The sequence below is a fragment of the Engystomops pustulosus genome, chromosome 5 (assembly GCF_040894005.1).
Source record: "Engystomops pustulosus chromosome 5, aEngPut4.maternal, whole genome shotgun sequence".
NCBI lineage: Eukaryota > Metazoa > Chordata > Amphibia > Anura > Leptodactylidae > Engystomops > Engystomops pustulosus.
Window position 1 is genome coordinate 168,046,944 of NC_092415.1, and position 12,708 is coordinate 168,059,651.

General features: G+C 38.6%; 1 protein-coding gene across 1 annotated transcript in view; it reads left to right on the top strand.

Moving 5' to 3' along the window:
• Window positions 1-12,708, top strand: part of SKAP2 (src kinase associated phosphoprotein 2) — a 172,402-nt gene that overhangs the window by 115,810 nt on the left and 43,884 nt on the right. The window contains exons 8-9 of the mRNA XM_072153735.1: window positions 28-82; window positions 1,915-1,992. Coding sequence (XP_072009836.1) covers window positions 28-82; window positions 1,915-1,992 — 133 coding nt within the window. The remainder of the gene's footprint in view (window positions 1-27; window positions 83-1,914; window positions 1,993-12,708) is intronic.

Genomic DNA, 12,708 nt, shown 5'->3' on the forward strand with positions numbered 1-12,708 from the left:
TCTCTTCCTTTGCATTTTTTTTCCTAGTTTGCTGCATCAACCCCCAAGGAGGCCGAGGAGTGGGTGGATGCGATTCAACAAGGTAAATTACAGAGATTCCTGTCTATAATGAGACACGTCTAATAAATATTATAAATAGTACTTTATGTTGGAATAGCAGATTCATGCTGTGAAAAATACTTACTTTCAAGGTGATCAAAAAGGTGGCACTTAAAGTTAACCTGTCATCATGGAAATTTAGTGCAGGCAAAAATTATAGATCAGGAGGGGCGAAGCAAAATCTGCAGGTAGGATATTATAGAGTAGGAGCAGCTAAGTAGTCTATGTACACTGCCTGATCTGGAGGCAGCATGTTATAGAGCAGGAGGAGCTGATCAGATAATACACAATTCTCTTTCTAAAGGCAGCATGTTATAGGGCAGTGATGGCGAACCTTTTAGAGACCGAGCGCCCAATCAACAACCAAAATCCACTTATTTACCGTGAAGTGCCAACACGTCATTTTAAGCAGTAACTTATTGCTACCTGTTCTTCCACATCTTTTAATTGTATCGGCCCCCTGAGGCCACCAATACAGTTGAAAGAAGGAAGGCAAATTCAGACCATCATTGTAGCTTCTCTTCAGGGTCTCTCTGTACAGGTAGATTGGTTGGTCCAACAGGATGACCTCTAAAGATCTTGTGTCAAAACCTTTTTATTGCTCCCGCAGTTCCAAACAGTCAATTAAGTGTCGCTTTAAAATAGCGCTGAGAGCAGTTGCCTGGGAATGCAGGAAGATTCTGTCCTGTTTGGTGAACTCTGTCCTGAGGTGATAGCCTGAGTGCCCACACAAATGGCTCTGAGTGCCACCTCTGGCACCCGTGCCATAGGTTCGCCACCACTGTTATAGAGCATGATCTACGCAGACCGTACATAGTCACCTCCCTGCAGATAGCATATTATAGAGGAGGAGGAAATGATGAGATTTTACATATTGTCCAATCTGCAGGCATCATGCAAAAAAGTAGGATGAGCAGAGTAGATTGTGCAAAGTGTCATCCAGTATGTTATAGATTAGGAGGCGCTGATCATATTTTACATAGTGTCTAATCTGCAGGCAGCATGTTACAGAGCAGGGATAGCGGAGAACATTGTACCTAGTGTCCGATATGCAGGCAGTATGTTATAAAGATGGGAAGATGAGAAGAGCATGTTATAGAACAGGAGAAGCTGAAAATATTGATATATAACTGATGATTATGTACATGTGATCCCAATCAGAGGATTATGGAACATTCAGTGTGATGGTTGTGGCATTATTTAGGGGGTATTGATCAGATGTGTCCAGAGACGTCTTTCGAAGTTATCAGAGGATTTTAGTCTATAGAGGATTTTAAGATGGAATAAGCCGTCTGATATTAGTGTGTGAGATGACAATAGTCTTTAAAACAGAACCTTCAGACTATCCCAACATCTCTGTTTATATTTGATATTCACATGAAGTAAGGTAATGTAAAACATGGGTAAGTTGTACTAAACTTTTCAGTGCTGGTTCTGAAACTGATGTCGGACATTATGCGGCAGATTTATCAAGCTGTCTGAAAGTCAGAATATTCCTAGTTGCCCATGGCAACCAATTACAGCTCAGCTTTCATTTTACCAGTGCTCATAAATATTTTAAAGGTGAGCTGTGATTGGTTGCCATGGACAACTAGGAATATTCTGACTCTCAGACAGCTTGATAAATCTGCCCCTATGTGCGGTAGAATAGCTGTTCTGAAGTTATGGGATGGGAGAGATTAGGTTAGTATAACTTTGGGGGTAGGGGAAGCTTTGTTATTATTATTATTATTTTTTATATTAAGTTTTTAGTTTGTAATGCCATCGTTTTGTAATGCCATTTGTAATAAAAGTCATGTTTTATTTGTTGTATAGATGGAGAAACATATGATGATGTGTCCCAGCTCGATCACATTGAGGATTTCAATGAAGAAATTTATGAAGAGCTTCCAGGTACAATCAGTAGATCCTAATTGTTATCACATTGGTTACTACTATGAAACTTTATAAGAGAAATATTGTAAATGTCTTCACGATTTGTTCCTTCATATACAGTATGTATTGCCAACCAGAGGATTTATAGAACAATCAGTGGGATGGCTGTGGCATTTTTGGGGCTAATGAGAATCTGGTGGAATTTCTCCAAAGAAGTCTTTGAAAGTTCCAAAACATGTTGCTTACTGCGCCAAAAAGTGACCTAAAGGGGCTGTCCAACTCAAACATGCATGATCCCGGCATGTCTCCCAGGGCTGCTGAGGGTGTGCTCATACCCAGGTCCAAGAGACTTACATAGACTTATGATATCTCGTTATAATGTTATTCCAGATCTCTGTATTCTGGTATTTAACTTGTAAAAACTAAAAACCAGCTCACTGACCACATGTGCACTCAGAATCCTCCTTTGCCATAAAAGCAAAACGTATAATCCCGATTCTGGTATTTGACTACCTGTATTCAGACTTTCCTTCTTCCTTGTAATATTGTACTGTGTTTATTGTGACCTGGCTCTAGAGACTATTCTTCTCTGTTTGTATTGTCTTGTCTTCTTCTCTGTGTTTTGCACTTTGGTGCAAGGAGGGAACATGTTCTAGATGTCACTTACTACCTATGGTAAGTAAGGCAAGTAGGTAGGTACAGCTGGGAGATCAGTCCAAGGGCTCACTTTGTCTTTAGCCTGTTCCCATACATAGCGTTATAGCATCTCCCTTATAAACTTTTCTACTCACAAAGTGACCAGTTATCTTTGAATTTTCTTCCCAGACATAAAAAACTAAAAAATGTTCCTCATACTGGTGCATTTTTCATTATAGAACCTAATTTTCTGCAAGTGACCGTAACCAATAGTCACAGTAGAAATCTGAAACTGACAGTACAGTAATTTACTATATAGAACAATAAAAGGTCTGAGGCATTGACACTGCTTTCCCCTGAAATTTGCTTGCTGCAAGTGTTTACTTGGCGGCACATAACAATAGTGATTGTAGATAATGGCACAAATAGAGCCATTATAATGAAAAGGATCAGTCCTTATGGGAATTCTCTGCTTCTTACCTACTCTAATTTAATGACTTCCATGAACTAGTGAATTTGTCATCTTTTGCTAGGACTGAGGCTTTCCTGGAAATATCATACATTAAAGGGCAACACTTGTCCCACAATTTCAGTACATCAGCCAGAAGTAAACTCCGCCATCATGGTCTAGTACCCTCAGATATTGCAGTGTGATTCTCTCTATAAAAACTCCACCAGAATAAAAAAATAGAGGGAAAGGTTAATGCAGGCCATGTGCTTTAGATCATGCTAGCAAGACACAGTAATAATGCTGGGGAAGAACTCTTTGGCTTAAAACTGGCAAGTATAAAAGAAGCCTCAGTGTCAGGAGGGGGCACGTAAAGGAACGGGAAGTATATAGGACAGATTCTCTTACTCCTCTTCACTTTTTTTTTCTTTTAACCAAATCCTTGCTTAAAAAACTCCCTCAAATGACAAAATGTTTCTTAAAGGGAACCTGTCACCAGATTAAAAGGGTAGTACCCATTGGTAGAATATGAAATGTTCTTTCTAGAATTCCCACTTTTATGTGAAAACTTACCTGTTAAAAAATCCTACAAAGTCATGTGAAAATGAACAGAGACGAGTCATATTTGCCTGAGATGCGATGAATGTTTAGAGGCTTCAGGGGGATAGTACCTAGAATATATTGAGTAGAGGAATCTCATCTTTCAGCTTGTGGTTCTGTGATCTTCAGAGATGGAGATACAGACAGTTAAACATGTGGTTGGCAATGCAAGCTCCAAAGTCATGTGAAAATGAACAGAGACAAGTCATATTTGCCTGAGATGAGTCATTAAATATGTGGTTGGAAATGCAAGCTGCAGATATAGATCCAGTTCTGTCCAGTATGTGAACCACAAGCCTGTGTCATCTTTAGGAAAGTTTCTAGGTCCTATAGAACAGAATATAGGGGCATCTAATGTGTCTCTCCACCTGCGGCCTCTACACTTGATTCTTCACAGGAGAAATATGACTCTTCTTTGCTCATTTTCACATGAGTTTGGAGGAGATTATTTATAGGCAAATGGGTCAAGGAGATTTCACTGGTAGTTTAATGGGGTAAAATCTAGTGACAGGTTCCTTTTAATTAAAATTAGATGGCACAGAATGAGTAAAGTCATGCACAGTGTTAAAGACCACCTGAGTGAAGCTAGGCCATATTTTATATTAAATAATCAGTATGTAACATATGAAAAGAAAGATCAATAGATAAAAACGTTTATTGAACATTTGCTAGATTATACAGATATTAACTATATGGTATAGCAATTTTTCTGATGCACCTATTGGCCTGTTCTTTTAACACTCGCCATCTAGTGGCAGAAATTTATAACTTGCTGAAACTTTTTGGCTTGATGAAAATGTCTATTGACAGCTGGCATCTACAACAACTGTAAAAAGAAAATTACAATTATGGAAACAAAAATATACAAGAAAAAAGTTTGTTCTTTTTTGGACTAAAAAAAAAGATTGCAATACTGTATTTTCTGCTATAATTCACTGTCCTCTTATTTATGAAAAAAAAAATATAAATAATTGTATTAAGCCAAATATATGGATTAAGGCTACATTCAGTCAACCAATGGGGGATGTATATATGGCCGATGTATATACGTCGGATATATGTCCCCCATAGGCCAGCAATGGGCACACGGTGCCATATGGATCGGTATGGTGCCGCACAGCTGTGGCACCGTACCGTTCCATAGCTGAGGAAAAGATAGGACATGTCTTATCTTTCCTTGAAATACGGCACCATGCTCTTTGGTTCTCTATGGAGAGTGGTGGGGGTGAGTAGCGTGCCACAGGGGACACAGGTTCGTCAGAATTTAGCCTAAGTGAAAGTAATATCCAATGTTTTCTGCTAGAACTTATTACATTAATAAAGCTCTTGACCCTTGAGCTCCCGGGGCTTAGACTGAAACTACTAAAGACGGAGAAAATACATGAAAAAGTAGCTTGTTAGTTTTATGCATTTGGTCGCCTTAGAGTCATGTGTGTCTATGGGTCACCCATGTAATAAGTGTCAAAAATGTATTCTGTAAACAATTTGTAAGCGATTGTGGGATAGAAAGAAGCATCTGGGAGCCAGACCTTTCCTGTAGGAGCTGCCAAGTGCTGGATTTCCTATTTGTAAAGTGTAGTACAGTAAGGAGACTGTCCCCCTCCATGTCCTATAAATTACGTTCTCAGGCATTAGTCTCATCTGGGCCAAGTTTATATCAGTCTGCAGTAACCGCAGTTCCCTACATTTCCTTGTCTCTGTGTACAGAAGGGGCTGCATGTTGAAATGAAGCACAGCTTGTAAATACTTCACATTTTTTTGCTATTTGGAGGATGAAGCAGCCGGCTCTGTTCTGTATCACTATGTCATTCAGCTAAAATATACAAAAATAAGTTAAACTCGCATTATTTATATAATTTCTAACGCTCCCAAGCTATATGGCCGCTGATACATTTTACTAGAGGCACGTAATGATTCATCAGGGATAAAGTACAGAGCTCTTAAAATCCCATAGAAGTCTAAATCATTTTCAGCAATCCCAGAAGGACTACCGAGCAGAAGATTCATGGATTTCGGTTATGTTTGGGAACCAAAAATACTACGTCTTGAATCCCTTCATGAACGTTATAGTTTATGTCTGCGTGACATTTGCCATATAAACACGGTTCATTATAACTATAGGACCTACATCACGTGTGGATTTCTCAATTCATAGGGTTTACCATAAAGAGACAATATTAATTACTTTATGGATAGGTGTAAGTGCCACAATAAGGGAAATTTACTAAGGGAGGAAAGTGACCCTCAGGTCTTGTGAGTAAATGCTTTAAAGATTTTTAAGATACTTTAGTGACATTTACGGGAGTGGGGTGTGGATTTGCAGCTAGTTGGCTTTAATTGCAACACTGCGAGCTAAAAAGTGAGTCAAACGTTTGGCCCATTTTCTATTGTAAAGTACTGTGCTAGATAGTAGGAGATGTAAAGTTAGACAAGTAAAGAAAAGGAATTATCCTTAAGCATTACATTGAATGAAAGCACCTAGTGCAAGAAGTCTTCATTGGTTGGAGGAAAACAGTTGATGTGGAACCAATTTAATAAGTGCCTATAGTGTTATATTCCAGTGGCCCCCACCCTTTTTGAACCTGGTCCGGCTGCACACAAGTTTCCAGGGACTAGGTCAGGTTATCCCCTTAACCAAAAAATTGCATGCGCTGCTAAATCTCCATATCTATACCCAAACCATATCAAGTCCCTTTTCCCACAGACCCCAATCAAAAATGTCCCCTTTCCTGCAGCTGCATTATAGTTTTTTGCTATAGCACTCCACGTACACCTATAATGTCACCTTGTCACCTTGTATATACTCGCCGACCGTTAGTGTGAATGTAGCCTCAAAGTGATGTAATTACCATACAGAGAAACGTAGCTCAGCTCTAAGTTTTGTGATTTTGCTACAGCCCGTGATGCTTTGGATTACACACACAAAAAAAATCGAGACAGTACAACACCTCCTGGAATTAAATATTTAGTTAGTGGATAAGACAGGATATGATACTAGGTGGGAAATACCAACCTATAATTATTCTTCTAAGTGTATAGAGAAATACTTCTTAAACAAAGTAATCTAATGAGGAATCTTAATCCTGGCTCTTCACCTTTATATCTTGATGTAGATCTAGTGTTTATGACATGTGATATGTTATTCTTTACAATAAATATTGACTTTACATTTGTGGATGAGGCACATGTTAGGAATTCCTACATTATTTAGGGTCTGAAACAAAACTCCTCTAATATTTTTAATTGCTATGTGGCTTTGTGTGCAGCAAGGTCCCTATTTAGGTCAGTGAGAAAATCCAGAACAAGACCCTGAGGCGTATGGCATGGTATATAAGTAGAATACTCAGTTTGCCTTCAAAATGTATATTTTTTAGACTCTTTGTATCTTTGCATGCATTGGTTATTCGACCAATACCTGATGTAGGGCCCACATGACATCACATCACCAATGGATACAACAATTCTGTGAAGACTTTACAAAACCAAATAAATCCCATCTGATTTGTTATACGGATATTCTTCTTTAAACCATATACACATATAGGGAACTTGTTTATAAGTGTAATAAAAATTGTAAGTTTTTATTTATATAATACTTAAAAAGAAAAAAATGACATACATAAATAGTGCATTAAATGCTTCTAAATACATAGTGGAGTAACCATAATAATGTGCTAAACAAGGTATCCAATGTCAATGCTAGATTTTATATCTATATCTTGCTTTTTATCTGTTTAGCATTCAATGTCTCCAATATTAGATTCCTGGTATACTTCAGACATATGTTTTAGATATAAAAATACATAGATTTACACCGCAAGCTGAACCATCCGTGGTGCACAGCTATATATTTCTTTACCTGTGTCCTCTACCTGTCAGGATCCATCTGGTGAACCTGCGCAACTCACCCAAGGGATAATGCAGGGAGATCTCAGGTAATCTGCAGCTGTAGATTCTGCTTGGGAAGGCAATAGTTAAATGGGTGTAAGATGTTATCCAATTATGTGGCTGTATTGTAAACTGGAGTGTGATTGGAGAGGTGCAGGAAGAACACATGGTCCAGTTCAGTCTTTGAGCACATGGTCAGAGTGAGACAGTACAGTCCAGTACAACTTTAGTGCTATCACAGAAACCAATCCCAAGAATCCAGATCTGCTGCTTCCACAGTTTGGACACAGCTCTATCTCAATTATAGAGATGCATATACCATCAGCCGTATCCTGAGGACCACTCTCCACGACCATTCCAGTACCAGAATCCGAATCTGCTGTTTGACCATGTAGGCCCGTTGCCTGCTACCTGTTGTTTAACCCCTCGGCGCACCAGGACGTTATAGTACGTCCCCACGGCTAGATGCTAAGCGCACAGGGACGTGCAATAATGTCCTGCTTCTGGCACCGGCTCACGAACAGAGCCGGCACCAGAAGCAGCAGCTGTCAGCTGTCTATCGCAGCTGACAGCCTGCGCTAGCACCCGCGATTGGAGCTGGCCCCCCGATCACGGGTGTTAACCCTTTACACGCCGTGGTCAAGCATGACCGCGGCGTGTAAGGGTGTTTCCGCTATGGATCAGATCCCCCGCGCCGCTTACCGGGGGATTCGATCCACTTCTGGGCAGCCGAGGACTGGCATGTGCCCCGGAGATGCCCGCTCTCCCTGGCAGTCAGATCCCTTCCGGGTCTGACTGCAAGCTGTCTGCGCATGCGCCTGCATGCTCAGACAGTTTACACTGTTCTACAATGAAAAAGTATTGTAGAGCAGTGCTCTGATCGCTGGTTCAAGTATGGAAAAGTAAAAACATAACAATACACATTAGAATAAATAAAAAATAAATACATAAAAATAAAAGCCCCTAAAATGTCACTTTCCCATAAAAACACTTAATAAATTATAAAAAAACACAAAAATCCCTGCATATATGGTATTGCCGCGTCCGTAACAATCTGTATAATAAAAAAGAATTGTTACTGGACCCGCACGGTAAACACTGGAGAAAAAAAACACAAAAAACATTCCAAAAAAAGATAACTTTTAATTAATAACCTATAAAAATGCTCTAAAAAGTTATTTAAAAATGTCATGCGCTCTAAAATACGCCCATAAAAAGAACAAATCTTCTCGCAAAAAATAAGCCCGTAACCAGATTTGTCAGCCGAAAAATAAAAAAGTTATGCATATGAAAAGATGGTGATGCTAAAATGAACAAGATTTTCTCCAAATTAGATTTTATTCGGTACAATTGAATAGAATACACGAAACCCCCACATATTTGGTATCCCTGCGTCCATAACAATCTGCATAATAAAACAGAATCGTCATTAGATCTGCGAAGTGAACCCCGTAAAAGCTTTTTTGCTCCAAAAAAGATCATTTTTAATTTATACCCTATAAAAATGCTCTAAAAAGTGATTTAAAAAATGTTATGTACTCTAAAAGAAGACCACTAAAAAGAACAATCCTTCTCGCAAAAAAATAAGCCCTTAAACAGATTTGTGAGGCGAAAAATAAAAAAGGTATGCATATGAAAGACGGTGATACTAAAATTAACAACATTTTTGCCAAATTACTTTTTATTCAGTAAAAATGGGAAAAAAATAAAAAATCTATATAAATGAGGTCTTTTCGTAATCGTGGCGACCCGTAGAATAAAAATAATGTACTATTCTTATGGTATGATTAACGACCAAAAAAAAAAAAAACCACATAAAAGTTTTCCTAAAAATTGATGATTTTCATTTCCTCCACCAACAAAGAGTTAATAAAATCTAACCAATTAGCTATAGATGCCCCAAAATTATGTACCAGAAAAGTGCATCTCATGTGGCAAAAGAAATAAGCCCCTATAGGTTCACAATAAAAAAAGAAAAAAAATTATAGCCTGTACAATGTGACATCGCAAATCTGATCTGCATGGAACCTTCTATCCCCGGCCGTGCACCCATACAGCAGGTTACCACCACACATGGGATATCGGTGTACTCGAGAGAAATTGGGTATCAAACTTTGTGGAGCCTTTTTTAATTTAATCCATTGTAAATGTTTAATTTTCCACCCAAAATGAATGTATTGTGACAAAATAGTACAATTTGTAGACTGCATCTCCATTTTGTTTTAACCCCTATAAACACCTAAAGGGTTAACAAACTTCTTAAAAGTGCTTTTTCATACGTTGAGGGGTGTAGTTTGCATAATGGGGTAATTTATGAGTCTCGCTATTATTTAGGCCTCTCAGTGTAAATTAAAAGCTGAGCAGGTCCATCTAAATACGGGTTTTGGTGATTTTACAAAAAAATGATAAATGATAATGATAAATGATAAATGAAAAATGATACCTAAATTCTGAGCCTCATAACATTCTAGTTAAAAAACCATTCAACATAAAGCAGACATTTGGGAAATGTAAGTTATGAATTTATTTGGGTTAAATGACTATTTGCATCAAAAGTAGAGAATTTAGAATGTTGAAAATAAAGACTTTTTCCAAATTTTTTCCAAATTTTGTCTTTTTTCATAACTAAACACAAAAAATTTCATCCAAATTTTTAAACTAATTTGAAGTACAATGCATCACGAGAAAACAATCTCAAAATCCCCTGGATATCTCATAGCGTTCCAAAGCTATAACCACTTAGAGTGACACAGGGCAGATTTGAAAAATGGGGCCTCGTCCTTAAGGCCAAAAGAGGCCGAGTCATGTAGGGGTTAATAAAGAACCGCGAGTTGATTTGCACAACGTTGCCTCCATCTGATCCCTGAATATGCCTGTCTACCACCACGGGATTCCCCATCCATTACCCAGGGACTTATCTTACAGACACTCAGGGGATGCTACAAGGGAGAAACCAGTACTTCAGCCTCTCCCTCCATATTTCTTGCACACACCATCTGCTGGAGACCTGCCAGGCTGTAGCACAGCCCTCCGGTCCTTATACCAAGCACCGTGACATCAGCGTGCCCTAGGTCACAATCGCCAGCCACTCCTGTATTCTGGGCCTCGGCTGCCTCCAGGCCCCAAGAAACGGCTAGGCCCCGGTGGGGGATGTTGCATAAGCCTCTGCACTAACACCCCAAAGCCTCTACTTTCCCCACTACCTTCACAGTATTTGTGGGTCATTTGTGACCGAGCCAGCACAAAGTGTCGGCTCTTTTCAGTGAGGATCACTGTCCTGCCGGTCATTCTATTCATCTCTTTTCAAAGCTTCATGTGTCGTGGCTCCGGCTCCATCAGTAGGTGAGGTGAGCAAGTTGTACTTTGTTTTCCATTTTTCATTTTTTTCCACCTTTCTAGTTTGTGACCTGTATGCGGTGTTACAGCTTAACCCCATTTACTTGCACACAAGTGATTTCATTCAGTTGATAAATGGTCAGAGTACTAAAAGCTCCATAAACTAGTATCCTATCACAAATAATCTCTGGTTATAAATGGCGCTCACCAGTAACCTTCCCATTGAAGAGATAAAACAGCTTGTGATGTTTCTGTGTGTTTGAGTGTGATTCTTGCGAGAGATAAACTTTACATTCAGATCCTTAATCATTTTTCTTCTATGTCCCAGCCATATTGTAGCAGAGGGTATTCTTAATGGCAGTGTATACAGCACTGTAAATATTACTAAGTAATACATGAGAAGAAGATATTTTACTGTGGAGGAGTCTTTGGACATATCGTTTCTCTACAACCTTCCACAAGTTGAGTAGAACCTTTAAAAACAACTGACATAAAGTAATGTGGTTTCTCATCATACCCCTACTAGGGGAGAATATCTCCATAGTAGAGCAGGTAGTAGCCTCTCACCTTCTCCGCACTTCTGTATCTGGGGCCATACATGGGAGGTTACATGAGCAGCCAATATACAGTGACAGGCAAGTTTTATCACCTATTTTGAACCCACATGAACAAAATCCAATATTCCAAATATCCTTAAAAATATTGGTAAAATCCTTATTAGGGGATAGTACTTACCCTGGTAAACTCTCTTACTTGTGCCATCCCCTTTAAAACATTTTAAGGAATGAGACTTGACTGAGTTGACATAGAAGGTATTTTAAAGGGGATTCCCGGTTTTTATTAATTTAAAAATATTATAATAAGGTTTGTTCACATTGCCCCCCCCCCCTGCAGTGATTCAGCAATAACACTTGGGAGGGTAATTTATCTTTTGTCAGAACATTTTGCTTTTTCTAGGGTTTAGACTTGTTTCATTTATCTTAGAGGGTGTCTGTCGGTTGGTTTTTTGCACCTTTTTAAAAAAAGTCAGAAATTCTTCTGCAACCCTATTCTGAACTTTTGCCTACGCCTGCTCAGAACTAGAGTTTATTTGCGCCCAAAATTTTGCCAAAATTTAAACTTTTTTTAATATGTCCACAACTAGATTTTAACCCCTTCCCGATGCGCCGTAATAGTACGCCGCACGTACTGCCGTACTGTAGTATGGCAGTATATAGTAGGATAGATCAGACAACCTAGGGTTAAAGTACCCTGGGGGTCTAAAAAATAGTAAAGTAAAAAAAAGGTAAAAAAGTAAAAAATTAAAAAATTAAAATCCAAATCACCCCCCTTTCCCTAGAACTGATATAAAAATACAGTAAAAATCATAAACACATTAGGTATCCCCTGGTCAGAAAATGCTGAACCTATCAAAATATAATAATAACATTTAACCCTGTTACGGAAAATAGCGCCAAAAGTCAAAAATGGCACTTTTTTGCCATTTTTAAAAAATTCAATAAATAGTGATCAAAACATTGTACAGTCCTAAAAATGTACAGTCCTAAAATGGTAGCATTGAAAATGTCATCAGAAGTCGCACAAAATGACTCCACCCGCAGCTCCGTACACTGAAGTATGAAAAAGTTATTAGCGCCAGAAGATTGTACAGATGGTTTTAATTTTTGAAAATGTATGAAAACATTATAAAACCTATAAAAATTTTGTATCCAAGGGATCGTACCGACCCATATATTAAAATAGACATGTCATTTGGGGTGTAAAATCTAAGTCCACAAGAAAACGGCGCAAATGCGTTTTTTCTGCATTTTCACTACAGTGGGAAT